General features: G+C 62.8%; 1 protein-coding gene across 15 annotated transcripts; it reads right to left on the bottom strand.

Annotated features, from left to right (window-relative positions):
- Positions 1–471: 471 nt before the first annotated feature.
- On the bottom strand, positions 472–20,062 carry UCKL1 (uridine-cytidine kinase 1 like 1). Of its 15 annotated transcripts, none has more exons than XM_030914303.1 (16): positions 19,618–20,047; positions 7,390–7,577; positions 7,094–7,200; positions 6,736–6,906; positions 6,135–6,206; positions 5,850–5,987; positions 5,118–5,307; positions 4,972–5,033; positions 3,037–3,059; positions 1,716–1,814; positions 1,551–1,644; positions 1,404–1,466; positions 1,204–1,326; positions 1,013–1,120; positions 786–942; positions 472–696 (listed from the first exon to the last, which is right to left on the bottom strand). In XM_030914303.1, exons 1-16 carry the CDS (start codon positions 19,728–19,730, stop codon positions 617–619), a joined length of 1,788 nt encoding a protein of 595 aa, XP_030770163.1. In that variant the 5' UTR covers positions 19,731–20,047; the 3' UTR covers positions 472–616. The 15 variants fall into 15 exon arrangements, 13 of the variants coding, with proteins under 13 accessions (XP_030770163.1, XP_010363553.1, XP_010363554.1 ...); XM_010365251.2 differs by having other exon boundaries at positions 475–696; positions 3,037–3,056; positions 19,618–20,045; XM_010365252.2 differs by lacking the exon at positions 3,037–3,059 and adding an exon at positions 4,219–4,235 and having other exon boundaries at positions 475–696; positions 19,618–20,042.
- Between the last annotated feature and the right edge of the window lie 18 nt (positions 20,063–20,080).

Below are 20,080 nucleotides of genomic sequence, written 5' to 3'. Positions count from 1 at the left end.
GGGGACGTGCGCGGAGAGCAGGGTGGGCAGGACCTAAGGGAATCTGGGCTCACGGGCGTGGGCACGGCAGACACCACGGGAGGCGGGTGGGCCTCCAGGTCTGGAGGGGTGCACGAGGCGGGCCCTTAGCAGCAGCGGCTCCAGGCTCATGGGCCCCGGGGGGAAAAGCCACAGAGGCTGCCGCTTGAGACCCAGAGCACCAGGGGGCCCTGTCCCCTCTCTAGGTCCAGGCCAGGTGGCCACCAAGCTGTGGGTTCTAGGGCCGCCATCTAGCAGAGCTGGGAGCTGCAGGGCCCAGTTCTACCCCTTCCATGATCTGGCACAAGTGCAAGACTGGGAATGCCTCGTCCTACATGGGAGAAGGCAGGGCCCTCAGCTCCCTCCCTCCCTCCCTCCCTCCCCACGGGAGTCTCCACAAACGCAAGCCTCAGCCAGGACGCCACTCCTGTGCTGTAACTAACCAATCACACCTTCATTTTTCTAAAGCTTTATTTATTTTATAAAATGCATAAAATAAATTACACTGGTAACATTTTAAAAATTAACATCTTTGTATTCGGCAGTCGTGGGTCAGGAGGCAGGAGGGTGGCGGGGACAGGGATGGCTCACTGGGCAGCTAACCCGTGTAGGCCACTTCCTCCTCGTCACTGCCATCGGGGACCGCGTCTGTCCCAAAGTAGCGGTCGCCAAAGTTCCCTGGAGAAAGAAGCGGGCCAGTGTGGTGGGGCCTCCCAGGGCCACCCACCTTGCCCTCATGCACGGCTGAAGGGCCTGGGCAGCCTCACCAATGCCTGGGATGATGCGGAAAAGGTCATTGACCCGCTTGTCCACCGCTGTGGTGATGATTCTCACCCGTGGAAACGCATAGGCCACTGAGTGCACGCCCATCTCTGCCATGAGCAGTGACAGCAGAAAGATCTTGTCCTCAGGCACGTCGTGGTCCTACAGAGTGTATGGGCAGGTAAATCCCACCTCTGCCTGAACCTGCCCCGCCTACCCAGGGCCCACTCACCAGGAGCACGCGCACCGCCATCATGGCCGCGGCGCCCGTGGACACGGTGCAGTCCATGAGGATCACGTGGTCATCGCTGATGTCCTTGGGCAGCCTCAGGTAGTGCAGCTGCGGGCGGCATGGGTCAGGCTGCAGGTGCGGCTCCCTCTGCCCCCACCCCCGGGCTCATCGCCCCAGCTGCCCCCACACACCTCGGGCTCCCCGGTAAGCTGGTTGGTCTGGATGAGGATGGTGCCGATGCGCACGTCTTTGCACACAGCGCGCAGGGCGGGCTCCATGGTTTCACCGGCGCGCAGAATGGACACACCGGTGATCTGCGGGGAGCGGAGGCTAAGCACCCACATCCCGCCCCAGCCACCTGCCCCGCGCCCAGGTGCGCCCAGGCAGGTACCTGCTTCCCCGCGTAGCACTTGCCCGCGTAGTCCTGCCCCTGCGGGGTCCGCACAACGCAGTCCTGTGGGGTGAAGGGTGAGGACCGGTGAGCGCAGGGAGCCCGCGCCGGCTCCGGGACCCACCCTCCACCTCGCGGGCTACAAACCTGAAACGGCAGGAAGGAGAGCGCGTGCTCGATGAGCAGCCGCATCAGTCTCTTGGAGTAGAAGATGAACTCGTCGCGACTGGTCTCCTTGTCCCTGCGGGGCCGAAAGTTGAGCGTGCGGAGCGGGAGCGCGCGCGGGGCCCCCGTCCCCAGGTGGGTCCTCACCTGATGATGGTGTGCATGCCTCGCACCTGCGGCGTGCTCTTCAGGACGCTCAGCGTCCGGGGCAGGGGGTGGCACTGGTGTGCCGAGGCCAGCGCAGCCCTGGGGACAAATCGATGGCGAACACTCAAGAAGGGGGTCTTCTCCCAGAGCTCTCCCTCCCCACAGGACGGCTGTGCACATCACTGTGGGGGGAACACATGGGCCAGGCACAGCAGGAGGTGGAGCGGGCCTGACTTCTGCCTGGGGCTGGGCTGCCAGGCAAAGGCGAAAGATGGTGGCGAACAGCAGCGCAAGCTCACCATCAGGCAGAAAGCTGGGGGTAAGAGGAAGCAGAAGTGGGCCAGGCACAGGGCAGGCTCACAGGTCTCAGACCCCAGGATGGGTGGCTTGTCCCCAGCCTCTCCCTGGGGGAACAACTAAAGCTCTGTGGGGTCACGCCCCGCCCTGGCTCCTCCCCGAAGTGGTGCATGGCCCCTCAAGAGATGGGGGCGGGGGGCAAAGCCGGCTCAGTGCCGCTTGGCTGCCCCGCCCCGCTGCCCAAGCCTGGGGAGGGCAGGGGCCAGAGCAGGTCTAGGAGCAGGCAGGAAAAGGGCGGGACGGAGGCAAGAAAGAGGTGGGACAGGGAGGGGGCGGAGCGGAAAAGGGGCGTGGCGGGGGCAGAGCGGGGGGGGGAAGGGGGGGCGGGGGGGGAAGGGGGCGGGGGGCAGAGCGGGGGGGGAAGGGGGCGGGGGGCAGAGCGGGGGGAAGGGGCGGGGGGCAGAGCGGGGGGGAAGGGCGGGGGCAGAGCGGGGGGAAGGGGCGGGGGCAGAGCGGGGGAAGGGGCGGGGGGCAGAGCGGGGGGGAAGGGGCGGGGGCAGAGCGGGGGGGAAGGGGCGGGGGCAGAGCGGGGGGAAGGGGCGGGGGCAGAGCGAGGGGGGAAGGGGCGGGGGCAGAGCGGGGGGGGAAGGGGCGGGGGCAGAGGCGGGGGGGGGGAAGGGCGGGGGCAGAGCGGGGGGGAAGGGGCGGGGCAGAGCGGGGGGGGAAGGGGCGGGGGCAGAGCGGGGGGGGGAAGGGGCGGGGCAGGGGGCAGGAAGAGGAAAGCGGGGGGGGGGGGGAGAGGCACGGAATTGGGCGTGGCGGGGCAGAAGAGGGAAGTGGGTAGGGCAGGGGCAGAAAAGAGGCATGACACGGGCAGGGAGAGGCAGGGCCGGGAATGGGGTGTGGCAGGGCAGAAAAGAGGCGTGACCGTGGCAGGGAAAGGGGCGGGGCAGAGCAGCAGCAGCGGGACAAGGGGCTACAGGAAGGCGGGGCACACAGCAGCACCACAGAGCACTCTGCTCACATATCCCAACGTAGCTTCCTCTGCTTGCCAGGTGAAGAGCATGTTCAGGGAGGGAACAAGGCAGGAAACGGGGGTTTACAAGAGAAGGAAGAGAACAAAGAGAAGGCTGCTTAGTTGGGGAGCAGGGCGTTCCCCGCAGGCCTGAGGAGGAGTGTGGGCGGCCAGGTCCCCAGCCCTGCCTGGCCCTCCCTCCTGCCCCCCACCAAGGCTTCCTGGGGCTGATGGAAGAGAGTAGAGCCACAGACCAACACTTTCTCAGCTGACCAGACGATGGAAAATGTGTCTGGCTACGTTCAGGTGTTTTTTCAAGTTTGAAACCCTGGAAATTTTTTTTCTTAGAACAAAAGCTTCAGGAGGAACCTGATGGGACAAGACCTGCGGGTTCCCTGGCCGTGGAGAGGGCCAAGCAGAGACTCATGCAGGCACAGGAGGCTGGACGGCTGGTGGACGGGGCCTGGAGGCATTTCCAACATTTGGCAAACTCTTTGGAGTGCTCTGAACATGAGGGCTCTCCCATCAGGTGGCTCATTCAGGAGCCTCCCAACCCACAGAAGGCGAGGAGAAGGGCAGGTCCCTCGTGGCTGTCCCCCCTGCATGCCTGCCCTTGGGGAGGGGCAGTGGGATACGGCCCTGGCCCAGCCCAAGCTTCTTGCTGCAGTTGCCCAGTTCCTGCTGGCAGAGCTGTGTGGGCTGCGAGGACAGAGCTGGGACAAGCAGGACCCAGGTGGGTGGGAGGACAGGGGTGAGGCCCTCCCACCTGCAACCAGGGAAAGCTGACTTGTCCGTGAGGCTGGGCATAGGAGGTATAACAGGCTCCCTGGCTGCTGGGACATGTCTGGAGTCCCTGCCCCAGGGGCCTGGCAGTGCTGCCTCAGGAGGACAGCTGTGCTCTCTGGGGTCAAATCCCATAGACAGACTCAGGTCAGGGGAGCCTCCAGCAAAGTCTAGCCAGGACAGGGTCAGGACCCCATGACCCTGGGCAAGCTACGTCACGTCTCTGTGCCTCAGTGTCCTCATCTGCCAGCAAGGGGAGGCAGAAGCAGAGCTGGGACCACGCCACACCTCCCCTTCTGTGACTGGGAAGAGCCGGCAGCCTGCCTGGCTGGATCACAGCCCAGACCTGGAGCTCCTTGGGAGTGTTGGAAATACCTCCATCTGTGCAGACAGCTGTGTGAGTCTTACCTGACGCTGAGTTCACGCTGTGGCAGCAACACAGGAAGACACAAGGGAACGGTGGCGCGTCAGTGACCAGGGCAGGCGGCCAGGCCACCCCCACCCAGGAATGGACATGCTGCAGGCCCGCAGGGACACAGCCAGTCATGGGGGTGGCAAGCTTCTAATGCTTCTAACCTGGGGACCACCTGGGCCAGACCTGCAGTTCTGGGTTGGGGCAAGAGCCAGGACCCTGAGCTCTGTTCTGCAGGCCTCAGGCCTTCAACATCCTGTTACGGAGTGTGTTCAGAGCCAGCCCAGGCTCCAAGGCCCAGCCATAGAATGCCTCAGGGAGCACGGGACCTCTGGTAGGGGTGTCGCTCCTGGGGTAACCCCCTGAGAAAGAGAGGAGCCTGGCCCGGCGTGGCACTCAGCAGTGACACCCCCAGTCCTGGGCCAGCACGTCATGCCTGTCATTCCCAAAAGCTCAGGCTGGGTGTGCTGAGCAGGCTGCACCCTCGGCTGGGTCCTGAGCACCTGTACCCCCACCCCAGCTTCCTCAGGGAACCCAGGCCCTGCACGGCACAACGGGATGGGGTCTGGGCTGGACGATCCGACTGACCAAGCAGGCTCAGGACACTCAGGGCTGGCATCTGGCAAGGGGCAGTGAGCACAGGGGGTGAGGTGAGCAGGCCACTGGGGGTGGTGGCCATGGAGAAGTGGGTAGTGGGGCTGGGCTAGGCCGTGGGGACACAGGACCCCGCTGGGCTGCGGGCCACTCACCTCCTCCAGCTGGCTGTGCACATGCTGCACGATCAGGTCGATGGCCACCGTGTTGCCGCTCCCTGGGGCGGGATGGGGGAGGGTGACTGGGGGCGGGGCCATTGGCCTGCCTGACACCCGCCCAACAGGCAGCCCGGCAGGCTCACCTCTGGGCACCACGATGTCTGCCAGGCGCATGGTGGGCTGGATGTACTGGTCGAAGGAGGGCTTGACAAACTTGTTGTACTGCTTGATGACACCCTCGATGTCCCGGCCGCGCTCACTGATGTCCCGGCGCAGCCGCCGTACCAGGCGGATGTCAGAGTCTGTGTCCACAAAGATCTTCATGTCCAGGAGCTGGTGGAGACAGTGGGCCAGTGAGCGGACGGATGCCAGCAGCTGGCATGGAGACACTGGGACCAGCCCCTGCAGTGAAGCCGCCTGGTCTGTGGGCCTGGCCAGAGCCACTTCCCCAGGGCACCCTGGCAGGTGGGGAGGAGTGTGCAGGTGGGAGTGTCTGGGGGTGGCTTGCTGCCCATCAGGGGCTTAGGTGAAGAGGCGTGGCATGGTGGCTGGCGAAGGACTCAGGCAGGAATGAGGCTGGGCATACGTGATCTCCTTTACTTTGCTTGAGGAAACTCGCACCAACACACTGGGGAACGGGGGGCATGGCGAGTTTAGGGTCTGTCCACATGCTCAGCACACCACAGTTGGCCCCTGAAGAGGCCTTGTGGAGGCTGGGGGCGGCTATGTGCTGGACAATGGGGTCCTCTGGGCCTGTGCCAGGGGCAGGACCTGGGCCCTGGGATCAGGCCAACCTGAGTCACACTCAGCTCTGTCCTGAAGGCTCCTGTGCCCTACAGCAAAGTCTCTCAAACACACCAGCCCCAGGTCCTCACCTGTCCATCAGCACCACAGCAAGGGACGAGAACGCCAAGAACACGCCAGGTGTGAGCACTGGCCTCAGCCGGTGGAGAAGGAACCACTGCCCCAGCTCTGCCTTGCAGGGCCAGCAGATGGACCCAGCTGTAGACTGCCTGGGGTTGGGGTTGGGGTAGGGAGTGGCTGGCCTAGGCCTATAGAGTGTGGACGCCTTGGGGACGGGGCAGGAGGACACACACCTCATGGACAGGGTGGCCGGGGCTGAGACACCAGTGGGGTGGGTATTCCCAGTGAGCGCTAACCTCCAGCAGCGTCTTGTCAGCAAAGGCCATGATGCCCTCAAAGATGATGACGTTTGCACCATACAGTGTTTTCTGTGAAGAGACCTAGGAGTTGAGCCCGGCTCATGTGCCTGCGGCCCCCCGAGGCCCCCTCTGCAGGGCCCTGACCTACCCCCCCGAGGACCCCTCTGCAGGGCCCTGACCTACCCCCCCGAGGCCCCCTCTGCAGGGCCCTGACCTACCCCCCGAGGCCCCCTCTGCAGGGCCCTGACCTACCCCCCCGAGGCCCCCTCTGCAGGGCCCTGACCTACCCCCCCGAGGCCCCCTCTGCAGGGCCCTGACCTACCCCCCCGAGGCCCCCTCTGCAGGGCCCTGACCTACCCCCCGAGGCCCCCTCTGCAGGGCCCTGACCTACCCCCCGAGGCCCCCTCTGCAGGGCCCTGACCTACCCCCCTGAGGCCCCCTCTGCAGGGCCCTGGCCTACCCCCCTGAGGCCCCTCTGCAGGGCCCTGACCTACCCCCCTGAGGCCCCCTCTGCAGGGCCCTGGCCTACCCCCCTGAGGCCCCCTCTGCAGGGCCCTGGCCTACCCCCCGAGGCCCCCTCTGCAGGGCCCTGGCCTACCCAGTCCTTCTTCCGGCTGTGCGTGGTGAAGTCATAGATGGGCACCTTGACACTCTTCCCCTGCTTCAGCTTCTTGAGGGTGGAAATGATGAGGTCGAAGTCAAAGGCGTCTGGGTGGTCGAAGTTGAAGTTGTTGTGTGCGGCCTGTTCCTGCTGCTGCTCAGTCAGCACCTGGTGGGGGAGGCTGTGGAGCAGTTGCAGGCACAGCAGGGCCCTCACCCAATGCCAGTGGGCAGGGGCTCCAGGCCTCCCAGGAATAGCCACGCTGGGGCTCAGATACCAGAGACCTGCATGTGCAGGGGTTCCAGGGTCAGGGAGAGGACAAGGGGGTCCCTGGGGGAGCTGGGCGGGGGCCCACCTTGTAGAAGGAGTCCATGGACAGCAAGACCACCCAGGGCACGTCCAGGGCTTCAATGATCATTCTGGCAACAGTGGTCTTCCCAGAGGCACTGCCACCTCCCAGGCCTGCCGGGGGGAGTGGAGACCCTCTATGAGGAACAGACGGGCTGCCCACACAGATCAGTCCCGGAGGCACCCACCCCACTGCCACTGCCTGCGGTTGCCCGGCTTCCTTCTCCTGCTCCAGTGGAAAGCATTGGAGGGGAGCCGGAGGCAGGCGTCCGGCAGCAGGTCCCACCCTCCCGCTGCTCTCACCAATGGCGAAAGCCTCTTTGGATTGTGTGCCATGCTCGTTGTACCAGGGTGGCCGCCCTGCGGTGTAGATGGTACGCTTGCTGGTGCGCAGCAGGGGAGGCTCTGACTTGCACTGGCTGGTGGTCCGCTTCCGGGGAGAGTGCCCGGTGCCCACAGGTGGCAGGAGCCTGTCCAGGGACTCTGCATTGCTGCCGCAGAGAGGGGCGTGCTCGGATTTGGCCCAGGGCTGCCCACCTCCCAGGTACCCGCTGGCATGGCTGGCCCACAGGGCATCTCCCCATCCCCTCAACAGGCATGGCTGAGGTGGGCAGTCTCATTGGGGGTACATAAGAACTCTGCCTGGGCTGGGCATGGTGGCTCACGCCTGTAATCCCAGCACTTTGGGACGCCAAGGCAGGTGGATCATTTGAGGTCAGGAGTTTGAGACCAGCCTGGCCAACATGGTGAAACCCCTGTCTCTACTAAAAAAAAAAAAAAATTACCTGGGCGCAGTGGCAGGCACCTGTAATCCCAGCTACTAGGGAGGCTGAAGCAGGAGAATCGCCTGAATCCGGGAGGCGGAGGTTGCAAAGAGCTGAGATCATGCCACTGCACTGCACTCCAGTCTGGATGACAGAGCGAGACTCCACTTCAAAAAAAAAAAAAAAAAAAAAAAAAGAACCCTGCTTGCAGCTGGGCCACAGGACACACAGACCCAAGTGCTTAGCCTGGCACAAGGCAGACCATCACTGTCCACACAGCAAGGACTGAGGGACAGCAAACAAGGACAAGGGAAGGAGGAGAGACACTACCTTGGGGCCATGCTCATCCTGCTGTGTGGACGGGCACTGGCTGGGCCAGGCCCTGTCCCCAAGGGGACTCAAGGTGGGCATGTGAAAGGCAGGCAAGACCCCAAAGTGGACCATGTTCCCTTCCAACCTAGCACACTCTCTGGGCAGCCAAATCGCTGCCATGCTGAAGGCTGGGTGCCCAAAGAGATGTGAGGGAAGCACGTGGGTGGAGGTGAGGCCAGACCAGGTTGTGTGCACACAGCCAGGGTGAGGTCCCCAGACATGACCAGGCTGAAGGGCTCAGGGAGAGAGGCCAGAGGGCTCAGCCAGGGCCTGATCCTCCTGCAGTGACAGCAGCCCTGCCCAGGGTGGTGCCACAGCCTGGCCTCTCTGGCTGTCGGAGTGCCAGATGGGGGACCCTGGGAGCCTTATGGGAACCCCATTCATTCTTGCTGTGGCCCCTCCTGGGTCCCCAAGATAGAAACCTCCAGTATCTGGCAAACACTAGAGAGGACATGCTGCAGGCTGCCTGGGAGGTGACCATGAGCCTGCCCAGGGGAAGGGGGAGCCCCTAAAGGCTGCAGGGGGTGAAACAACAGGAGGAAGACACAGACCTATGCGGTGTGGCATCTACATGCACTGCACACGCCGGACCAGCACTCAGGCGCCTGCCAACTTCTTTGTCAGTTTACATCCTCAAGTGGGCAGGGGGCCGTGACTGCCATGGAGCCCTGGGAGGAGCAGCCTCTGGGGAGGCTCGATGTGGCCCAGTGCCCTGCTAGGGTGGGGGGACAACGTGGCGCCCCCTCAGTCTGTTCTGAGAGGCTCGGATGCAGAGCCTGGTGTGAAGATGCCAGGAGACAAGACACAGGTCCGGCAGAAGAGACCACGCTGGCCATGGTGGCCTCAGCATCATGTTTCAGGCCTGCCTGGGAAGCTCTCAGGGGTCAGCACCTTGGCCCTGCAGGTCATGGCCCACCCACATGGGGAGCAACTCAGAACCACAGCCACTGCCTGTGCAGGGCAGAGCCCCTGGGGGCAAGAGGGAAAGTCCCGCAAACAGCAGGGCCACCTCTTTGTAGCTTCCTGCAGCGGCACAGTCTGTTCACTGCACTCTGGAGTTCACAGGAGATGGAACACTCCACAAATGCAAGTTATGCCTGAAAATGACACAAAAACACGGGTGCAGAGAGGGAAAGGCATCCTCAGAGCATCGTCAGGGGAGAAAAGCAAGCTGGAAAGAGGTACGATTCCATCGGTATAAAATCCAGCAAACGAAGGACGCTCACCCGCATGTGCCTGGGTGTAAGAGGGAGGGAGGCGTGTGTGAGAGGGAGGGAGGCGTGTGTGAAAGGGAGGGGGGTGTGTGTGAGGGAGGGGTGTGTGTGAGGGAGGGATGTGTGTGTGAGAGGGAGGGGTGTGTGAGAGGGAGGGGTGTGTGTGAGAGGGAGGGAGGTGTGTGACAGGGAGGAGGTGTGTGTGAGAGGGAGGTGTGTGTGGGGGAGGGTGTGTGTGAGAGGGAGGAGGTGTGTGTGAGAGGGAGGGGTGTGTGTGAGAGGGAGGCGAGGTGTGTGAGGGAGGGTGTGTGTGTGAGAGGGAGGGTGTGTGTGAGAGGGAGGGTGTGTATGAGAGGGAGGGGTGTGTGCGGGGGAGGGGGTGTGTATGTGAGGGAGGGGTGTGTGTGAGAGAGGGGGGTTGTGTGAGAGGGAGGGTGTGTGAGAGGGAGGGAGGGTGGTGAGAGAGGAGGATGTTGTGTGAGGAGGGAGGGTGTGTGTGAGAGGGAGGGTGTGTGTGAGAGGGTGTGTGTGAGAGGGAGGGTGTGTGTGAGAGGGAGGGGTGTGTATGTGAGGGAGGGGTGTTGTGTGTGAGAGGGAGGGGTGTGTTGTGAGGGAGGGTGTGTGTGAGAGGGAGGGGGTGTGTGAGGAGGGAGGGTGTGAGAGAGTGGGTGTGAGAGGGAGGGTGTGTGGTGAGAGGGAGGGGTGTGTATGCGGGAGGGTGTGTGTGAGAGGGAGGGGTGTGTATGTGAGGGAGGGTTGTGTGTGTGAGGGAGGGGTTGTGTATGTGAGGGAGAGGTGTGTTGGTGAGAGGGTGTGTGTGAGAGGGTGTGTGAGACGGAGGGTGTGTGTGTGAGGGGGAGGGGGGGTGTGAGGGTGGTGTGAGAGGGAGGGAGGGGTGTGTGAGGGAGGGTGTGTGTGTGAGAGGGAGGGTGTTTGTGTGAGGGGAGGGTGGTGTGTGAGAGGGAGGGTGTGTGTGAGAGGGAGGGTGGTGTGGAGAGGGTTGTGTGTGAGAGGGAGGGTGGTGTGTGAGAGGGAGGGTGTGTGTGAGAGGGAGGGTTGTGTGTGAGGGGTGTGTGTGAGAGGGAGGGTGTGTGTGTGAGAGGGAGGGGGTGTGTGTGAGGGAGGTGTGTGAGGGGTTGTATGTGAGGGAGGGTGTGTGTGAGAGGGTGTGTGGGAGAGGGGTGTGTGTGAGGGTGTGGTGTGTGAGGGAGGGTGTGTGTGAGAGGGAGGGGTGTGTGAGGGAGGGTGTGTGTGAGGGAGGTGTGTGTGTGAGAGGGAGGGGTGTGTGTGTGTGAGGGGAGGGTATGTGTGAGAGGGAGGGTGTGTGTGACAGGGAGTGTGGTGAGAGGGGTGTGTGTGAGAGGGAGGGGGGTGTGTGTGAGGAGGGAGGGGTGGGTGTGTTGTGGGGAGGGTGTGTGTGAGAGGGAGAGGTGTGAGGGAGGGTGTGTGTGAGGGAGGGTGGGTGAGTGGAGAGGGTGTGTGTGAGAGGGAGGGTTGTGTGAGAGGAAGGGGTGTGATGTGGGGAGGGGTGTGTGGTGAGAGGGTGTGTGTGAGAGGGAGGGGTGTTGGTGTGTGTGAGGGAGGGTGGTGTGAGAGGGTGGTGTGAGGGTGGGGGGTGTGAGAGGGGGGTGGTGAGAGGAGGGTGGTGTGAGAGGGTGTGTGTGAGAGGGAGGGGTTGTGTGTGAGACGGAGGGGTTGTGGGTGTGAGGGAGGTGTGTGTGAGGGAGGGGGGTGAGAGGGGGGGTGTGTGAGAGGGAGGGGTGTGTGTGAGAGGGAGGGGTGGTGAGAGGGAGGGAGGTGTGTGTGTGGAGAGGGAGGGTGTGTGTGTGAGAGGAGGAGGGTGGAGAAGGAGGGGGTGTGGTGTGAGAGGGAGGATGTGGTGTGTGAGAGGGAGGGTGTGTGTGAGAGGGAGGGTGTGTGTGAGAGGGAGGGTGTGTGTGAGAGGGAGTGGTGTGTGTGGAGAGGGAGGGTGTGTGAGAGGGAGGGAGGTGTGTGTGTGAGAGGGAGGGTGGTGTGAGAGGGAGGGTGTGTGTGAGAGGGAGGTGTGTGAGAGGGAGGGGGTGTGAGAGGAGGGTGTGTGTGAGGGGAGGGTGTGTGTGAGAGGGAGGGTGTGTGTGGTGAGGGAGGGGTGTGTGTGAGAGGGAGGGTGTGTGAGAGGGAGGGGGGTGTGTGAGGGAGGGTGTGGTGAGAGAGAGGTGTGTGTGAGAGGAGGGTGTGTGTGTGAGAGAGGGGGTGGGTGTGAGGGAGGGTGTGTGTGAGAGGGGGTGTGTGTGAGAGGAGGGTGTGTGTGTGAGGGAGGGGTGTGTGAGAGGGAGGGTGGTGTGAGAGGAGGGGGTGTGTGAGAGGGAGGTGGTGTGAGAGGAGGGGTGTGTGTGAGAGAGGGGTGTGTGTGGAGGGAGGGTGTGTGTGAGAGGAGGGTGTGTGAGAGGAGGGTGTGAGAGAGGGAGGGTGTGTGAGAGGGAGGGTGTGTGTGAGAGGAGGGTGTGTGAGAGGGAGGGTGTGTGTGAGAGGAGGTGTGTGTGAGAGGAGGGGTGTGTGTGAGAGGAGGGTGTGTGAGAGGGAGGGTGTGTGTGAGGGGAGGGGGGTGTGGTGTGAGGGAGGGTGTGTGTGAGAGGAGGGTGTGTAGAGGGAGGGTGTGTGAGAGGAGGGTGTGTGTGAGAGGAGGGTGTGTGTGAGAGGAGGGTGTGTGTGAGAGGAGGGTGTGTGTGTGAGAGAGGGGGTGTGTGAGAGGAGGGTGTGTGTGAGAGGGAGGGTGTGTGTGAGAGGAGGGTGTGTGAGAGGGAGGAGATGTGTGTACACTCCAGGCCTGACCATGGTCACCCTGAGCCACCAAGAGTTGGAACAGCAACTTCTGTCCCATTGGGATGTTTTAAGCAAAGGCCACTTTGCTACTATAAACCAAAGCGTAGCCTGTCCTTGGAGCTGGCCGTCCCGCTGCCGCCAATGCATCAGGGCCTGGCTGCGGCATCAAGCCTGGTGCTTCCCTAGGCCGGTGGATGGCTGAGGACACGGCCAGGACAAGGGCCTTCCTGCCTCTGGGATGACCTGAGCGTCTCGTGGGAATACTCATGTTCCCGGCGGCACATTCCTCCCCGTGTACCCGTGACACCCACAGCCAGGAGGACGGTGTCCGTGGGCACACAGGGGGCAGTGGGAGGAGAGAGCCCAGCCCAACAGGTGACAGGCCACCTCAGCAGCTCTCACGGGCCCAGAGAACAGTGTGGCAACATGTACAGCAGCGAGAAGACTCGCTGTCTGCCTGTCGTGGAAAGCGTGCTGCGCCTCTCTGAGACAGACAGCCTGCCTGTTTCCATCTTGTCTCCGTGCCGCCATCAGGCAAGTGAGCATGGGGAACAATTGGCCTCACTGAGTCACCTCCGCGGCCTCAGAGATTGGAGATCGGAGATCGCTCTGGAGCTGAGCGCTGACGTCAGCAGCGGGGCTGAGCACAAACAACACAGCCAGGCGCCAAGAGAACCAGGCGAGGGGGGCCCGGGGACAGCGCCACTGCACGGTGCCCTGAAAGGGGAGCAGGTATCACGGCACTGCCCCGAGACCATGTGTGGGGGCTGTGGCTGGAATGGGACCTGCACCCTACTCAGGTCTGCCTGAAGGGCGGTCAGTCAAGAAGGAAGACAGGACCCAGCAAACAGAAGCCACGACCCCCCAGGGACCCTGGACGGACACTGCCAACGCACCAGCAGTAAACAAGAGGGCCTGCAAGGCTCACCCAGGGGCCACCCCTCCCAGCAGGTGGTGACAGATGCCCACAGCTGGTGACAGTGCGGCAGACCAGCTTAGGCCCAGCAGATGGAAATGCTCTGATGGTCCTGGACGCCGTGGTGGAGAGAAGAAATCCAGGCGGCCCCTCCCGTCTATGCCTAACCCCAGCATCGGCAGGGAATCACCCACGGTCTTCGACCTCAGGGAGGAAGCTCTGACTCAATCTGACTTGCAAAGAGGCTCCCCAGCAAAGCTCCCAGCACCGCCCTTGCGACTGCCCGCACTTCCTCCGCGCACCTGGATGCCGAGGGTGAGCCCACGAATGCACAGAGCTGGGACTAACTTGAGAAGCAGACACCAGACGGCGGAGGCTGGGCTGGCACCGTCAGCTCCCCCCTGGAAGTCTCCTGGTGCTCAGGCCTCTCCAGCAGGAGCCTCCCAACCCCCCATTGTGGCTCCTCCTCATCCTACTGAAGTCACCGCAGATCCCTCCCGAGGCGCTGGCCCTTCTGCTGGGAGCCGTGCCATGCAGTGGAACAGTCAAAAGCAGGCCAGGACGATATGCCAGGAATCGCGTATCACCGCAGGCCTGTGATGGCGTCAGGCTGAGTCTGCACCAAGCCCAGCCCCAATACCTTCTCCAAAGCTGGTCTGTCTCTGAGAGCCAAGGACAAAGCCTCACCCCACTTTTCACAAGCAGCACCCCTTGACAGAGGAAAGTTGGCCGGGTGTGGTGGCTCATGCCTGGAACAGCCCTTTGGAGGCTGCAGGAGGAGGACTGCTAGAGGTCAGCAGTTCATGACCAGCCTGGGCAACATGGTGAGACCCCCGTCTCCACAAAAAAAACTTTAGAATACTAAAAATAAATAAAAAGAGAGGAGAAAGTTACACAACAAACCTCATTTCCCGTGAACAGATAGACAAGAGTGCTTCTGGCCACAACAACAAAAGGTTAATTCCAACCCAGAGGGTTCCGAGCCGTAACCAACACGAGAGACGTGCCCAGACCAACAGCCCCAAGCAAAACTGCGCCTTCGACCCTGGGCTCTGCCCGGTGCCAGAGAGCACCTGCCAGCCTGTTTGATTCCTGATACCCACAGACATGCACCAAACACAGGTCTGAGTGGCCAGGACCACAGCACAAGTGGGCGCCCCTCGCAGCAGAGACCTCCGGCCGAGACTCACCTGCCTTCTGCTCTAAGGGCCCGGCACCCTGAGATCCTGATGCCAGGGTAAGATGGGGGGCTGCTCATGGTTGAAGACACGGGTGGGTGCTCCTGAACAGTGAGTGGCCCCAGGGGTGGATGCGTGGGGGCTCAGGCGCAGGCAGCTGTGGGGGGCGTCACCACCTCAGACCCACAGCAGTCCCCTAAGGCAGCTCAGGAGCTCCGGCCACCTGAACTGCCCGTCCATGGGCAGGACTACTCCTATGGGCAGCACAGTGGGTGCAGAGCCGGGGGGCTGGGGGTAAGACCCTTGGCTGGTAGAAGCTGCCTGCCAAGTGACAGCAGAGACTCAGCAGCTCGGAGGCCCTTGGAGCCCCTACCGTACTGAGGGCATAGCACTCACTGCCGTCCTCAGAGGCCAAGGCCAGGCATAAGAGGATCACCCAGCTGGGGGCTTGTGTATGCCTGATATTAATAGCACTGGCTTTGCCTGGTGTGGCCCTGACAATCCTCGGGCCAGCCCTTGGTGTGAACTGCCCCCTCCTGTGCGCTGGCACATTCGGCCAGCCTAGGGCCGCAGGCTTGCGGAGGACCACCGTGCGCCATGTGCCTGCACCCCTCCTGGATCCCCTGGATCCCCTGGCTACGGAATGAACCCCCCACAGCAGGACAGGGAAATCTGAGGCGCCTCTTGGCCAGATGTCCCGAACGTCAGTGCTGAGCTGGGCACCCCATCCCTAGCCCCAAAGTGCTTCCGACAGGCATAAACAAATCTGAAACTCCACCCTCTGGCACCATCTGAAAATAACTGCCCTGCCCTACCCCCACTCACGGGGGATCCTGCAGGGACCTGCAGCCACCCAGGGCTCAGCGGACACAGTCACCTCTCCGAGAGCCCACAGAAACAGGGGTTCCGCCCCACCCTCAGCAGAGTCCGTCAAGGATGTGCACAGAGAGGTCCTGGCAGCCCTAAGCTCTCTCCCAGGGGTGGACAGGTCACCATGGGTGTCAGCTTCCTCCTACCATGGGTTTCTCTTGGAGCTTCTAGTACTGAGGCAGGGGCTGCCAGGAGCTCAGGGAAAAGGGAAGACTCCACATCGAGGTCATACTCCTGAAAAGTAGGCCACTCCTGGGAGCTGCCTCAGAGGCAGGACTGGCCCATCTGTCTGTGTCCACAGGTGCTTCCTCTCCTCATTCTGCTTCCTGGAGGCGGTTACATTCCTCACCTGGGAGGTGGGCAGAAGACAGCCCAGGGTCCGGGAGGCAGAGGCTGTCCTGAGCAGGAGCGCAGAGTCGGGGCTCCTGGGAGCCGTGTCACTGGCTGGGCTGTCTGAACAGCAGAGTGGACTCAGGCTGGTCTACCTGGCATGGGCATGCACTCTGGTTGCCCCAGCTGGCCAAGAGGCCCATGGACGCCAACACGACACTGGCCAGGCCAGGGACACACGAGCCCAGGTATGCAGCTGTGAATGGAACCACCAGGCCCCACCTGGAATCACGCTGCCTGGCTGCAGACCACGTGGTCCCCAACATGCCCCTCCAGGAGGCTGCTCTCGGCCACAGCAGCCCACGGCAGGAAGGGGCCGCTCACTGCGGGGAGGGGTGGCCTGCCCTGGTCCCATTCACTGGTGTTCCTCCCAGGTTCTGACTTGCTGAGCTGGGCCCGTCTGGAGAACTCCCATTCCCACACCACCCACAGGCGCTGACGCCGTGTTGGGGTAAGCACTGCCCAGGGTACCTTCTGCCTAAGGTTTCCTCCTTGCAGGTGAGGCTGAGACCAGTGGTGCTGGAGGCTGCCTCAGCCACTTCTGGGCACCCCTTGCCCCTCCCTCACCTTCAGCCATCCTACTCTGGGCCACAGCACAGTCGAGTGTGGCTCAGTCCCCTCCACGGAGCCACGGCTTGCCTCAGTTTCCTCCTCAAGGACAACAGCAGGTGCATTACAGGTGGGCCGGCTCACAAAGACCAAGGCAGACGCCTCATCAGTGGTAAGGGCCCCATGAGTGTCGTCATCGTAAAGAAACAAGCACAGGCGGCTGGGCATGGGGCTCACGCCTGGAATCCCAGCACTGTGGGAGGCCAAGGCGGGCGGATCACCTGAGGTCGGGAGTTCAAGACCGGCCTGACCAATATGGAGAAACCCCGTCTCTACTAAAAATACAAAAATTAGCTGGGCACAGTGGCACATGCCTGTAATCCCAGCTACTCAGGAGGCTGAGGCAGGAGAATCGCTTGAACCCGGGAGGCAGAGGTTGCTGTGAGCCAAGATTGCGCCACTGCACTCCAGCCTGGACAATAAGAGCAAAACTCCCTCTCAAAAAAAAAGAAGAGAAATAAGCACAGGCAGCCGGGCACGGTGGCTCACACCTGTAATCCCAGCACTTTGAGAGGCTGAGGTGGGCACATCACCTGAGGTCAGGAGTTCAAGACTAGCCTGGCCAACATGGTGAAACCCCATCTCTACTAAAAATACAAAAAATGGGCCAGGTGCAGTGGCTCACACCTGTAGTCCCAGCACTTTGGGAGGCCAAGGCTGGCGGATCACGAGGTCAGGAGATCGAGACCATCCTAGCTAACACGGTGAAACCCCGTCTCTACTAAAAATACAAAAAGCCGGTCGTGGTGGCGGGCGCCTGTAGTCCCAGCTACTCGGGAAGCTGAGGCAGGAGAGTTGCTTGAACCCGGGAGGTGGAGGTTGCAGTGAGCTGAGATGGCACCACTGCACTCCAGCCTGGGACTCCGTCTCCAAGAAAGAAAGGAAAGAAAGAAAGAAAGAAGCCCAGGCATGTGTGGAGACTGGAGGCAGGGCTGCCCCTCCCCAACTATCCACAATGTGAAGGAAACCAGAAGCAAACATCCAGCAGCAGGGAGTGCGGGGCATGGAAACCAAGGCCGAGGGGACAGCCACAGGAGAGAGCACAGAGGGAGAAAGCAAGGCTCCGGCACTCCCTGGCTGTGGTTCAGGACTGTTCTACCACCCCTGGGGTCACCATCGCCCACGGACCTTCCTGCTGGGTGCCTGAAGCATGGCGCCTCCTGACAGGTCAGGTTTAAGGGAAGTTTGCGGGATAACTAAAAAGAGGCTGGAGGGAGGAGGGAGCAGGGAGGAGCTAGCCCACAGGAGCCAACGCTGGCCTGACCCCTGTGCCTGACTGACTCTGGGAGAGTCATTAGGGCAGCTTTCTCAGGCCGGACAAGCACTGGGGGGGTTGGGGACTTGCACTGGCCCACGCCACCACTCTGGAAACCTTCCCTCAGCAGGACCTGCTCTGCACAGGTCATGGGCAGCCTCCCTCTGCTCCCACTTCCACAGCTCCAGACTCCATCTCAACCGCATCCAGGAGTCACTGCTAACACCACAAAGGACCTGTTCCTGCACCAGCATGGGCCAGCTCTGGGGCAGGTGCCCGGGACAGAGTCACGAGTGGCAAGCAGATAGTAAACAACGGGCGAGATGGACAGACTGACTGCTGGGATGACACGGCAGGAGGAACTGGAATGGTGCTGGAGGAGCCCCAGCCCTGGGGACAGACCTCCCAAGCTGGAGCCTGCTCTGGAACACCAAGGGCAGCACCAGAGGTTGAAGAGGGGCAGACGCAGGAACACTGGGGGACACACTCGGGGAACAGTGAGAAAAGCCCTAGGCTGGGGCAGAGGAAGTCCTCAATGGTACAAGCATCAAGACACAAAGTGCAAGAAATTTGCCTAAGACAAGAGGCAGTTCCAGGGCAGACCGGGGCCCCTGGAGAAGGGTGCTGCAATCTATCCTCACTGCCTGCAGCTTCCCTCCTGTCCCTTGGTAACCACACCACAGAAAGATAACAGCAGTCTCTGCCTCCTGAGACACCACGAGGGCCACTGTGCCCAGCCCACTGTCTGTGCACAGGGCAGGCCCAGATGGCTGCTGCCACCAACCTGTGTTATCTGGGAGTGCCTTTATCAAGAGCTCTCAGTGCTTGTCTAGCGTTGGCCTGCCCCACCTTGGGTGAAATCAAAGCCTCTTTGGTGGCCGGGCACGGTGGTTCATGCCTGTAATCCCACGGAGGCCGAGGCAGGCAGATCAGTTGAAGTCAGGAGTTCAAGACCAGCCTGGACTACATGAAAAAATACCTGTCTACTAAAAATACAAAAAAATTAGCCAGCCGTGGTGGCGCACACCTGTAATTCCAGCTACTTGGGAGGCAGGAGAAGTGCTTGAACCCGGGAGGCGGAGGTTGTAGTGAGCCGAGATCCAGCCACTGCACTCCAGCCTGGGCGACAGAGTGAGACTCCGTGTCAAAACAAAACAAACAAACAAAACAAAGCCTCTTTGGAATCAACAGAGGACAGACTCAGGTCCTATTAGACTCCAGCCATGCAAAGCTCCCAGTCACTGCCCACTGGGAGGGTATGGACTGAAAGGGCACAGGACCACGGGAAAGCTCTTTCCGCCCAGCAGCTCCTGAAGAAGAGCGACCTTGTGCCGGGACACCCTTCCCCCTGCGGCCCCCAGCGCAGCCCATCTCTGAGGAAGTCCTGGCCCACAGCGTTTCTGACCAGAGTCACAGCCTGGACCCAGGCAAGAGGCGCCTGAGTAGGAACAATCCTTTCCATGGGGACCCCTCGGCTCCTCCAGGGACACTTCAGACCCGGAAGGGAGGGCAGCGCCCAGAGCGCCCTCCTGCAGCCCCAGCACTGCGTGGCCACCGCCCCCTGACGGCCACGGCCGCAAAGGCGCCGCGTAGGGCTCGGCTCCCCGAGGGGCCACCCGGGGTGACGAACCTGGGTGGGGGTGGCTCCTCCCGCTGCACCCCCACAACTTCCCCACCTCATGCTCTTGCAAAGCCCCAGCAGAGCCTCGAAGGTGCCCCGCGCGTGAGGGGCAATCAGAAGGCACCGTGCGTCGCCGCACCCCCAAATTCCGACCCCTGGCCTCGCGGGTCGGGCCGGGCCACACCCCGAGCCGACAACACTGAGCAACTCGCACAGTCGAGCAGGCACACGGCCCGCTGGGTGCTCAAGGCCGAGCGCCCCACCCACTGGGGGCAGAGACCAAGGTCAACGCTGGGGGTGCGCACCCGGCCGGGCTCCTTCCCCTGGCTCCGAGAAGCCTGCTGTCTTGGGCCAGGTCCGTCCTCCCGGCCGCTTCAAGCCCGCAGAGTTCCGCCCGGCACGTGGGAGACCGGGGCGCCGCCTGGCCTCCGGGAGTGGGGGAGTTGGGCTCGCGACGAGGACTGACCACCCTCCCACCTCGGCCAGAGCTGCAGCCCGTTTCCCGTTCGCCAGTGAAATGGAGGCGGCGCCCACGCCTACCGCTCCTCGCACGCGGTCTCGCTTTTCTCAGCCTGCCGGCCTGGCGGGTCTCGGGCCGTAGGTGGCGACGTGGGCGAGGGATCGGCGTCCGCGCGGGCCGGGGGCGCAGCCATTGCCCTCGGAGGCCTCTCCGCGGGCCGGGCTGGGCCAGGCGGCGCGCGTGGGCCGCCGGGAGCTGGTGGTTCCCTCTCCCGCCCACCGCGGACTACGAGCCCCACAAGGCCGCGCGTCGCGGACTACGAGCCCCACAAGGCCGCGCGTCGCGGACTACGAGCCCCACAAGGCCGCGCGTCGCGGACTACGAGCCCCACAAGGCCGCGCGTCGCGGACTACGAGCCCCACAAGGCCGCGCGTCGCGGACTACGAGCCCCACAAGGCCGCGCGGAGGGCACGCGGGACCCGTAGTTCTACCGCCGCCACCACGTGCCCGGAGGGCCCCGCCCCCTGCGTTTCACCACAAACT

The sequence above is a fragment of the Rhinopithecus roxellana genome, chromosome 13 (assembly GCF_007565055.1).
Source record: "Rhinopithecus roxellana isolate Shanxi Qingling chromosome 13, ASM756505v1, whole genome shotgun sequence".
Taxonomy (NCBI): Eukaryota; Metazoa; Chordata; class Mammalia; order Primates; family Cercopithecidae; genus Rhinopithecus; species Rhinopithecus roxellana.
This window is presented reverse-complemented; position numbering and strand designations above follow the sequence as displayed.

What these genes read in the sequence shown, in the direction of transcription:
- UCKL1 (XM_030914303.1), bottom strand. Translation starts at nt 19,730, where the DNA reads ATGGCTGCGCCCCCGGCCCGCGCGGACGCCGATCCCTCGCCCACGTCG. An exon ending in AGACATCGTGGTGCCCAGAG is followed by an intron (nt 5,034 to 5,117) that starts GTGAGCCTGCCG and finishes ATCCCGCCCCAG; the next exon opens with GGAGCGGCAACACGGTGGCC. An exon ending in TGGCGGTGCGCGTGCTCCTG is followed by an intron (nt 943 to 1,012) that starts GTGAGTGGGCCC and finishes TACACTCTGTAG; the next exon opens with GACCACGACGTGCCTGAGGA.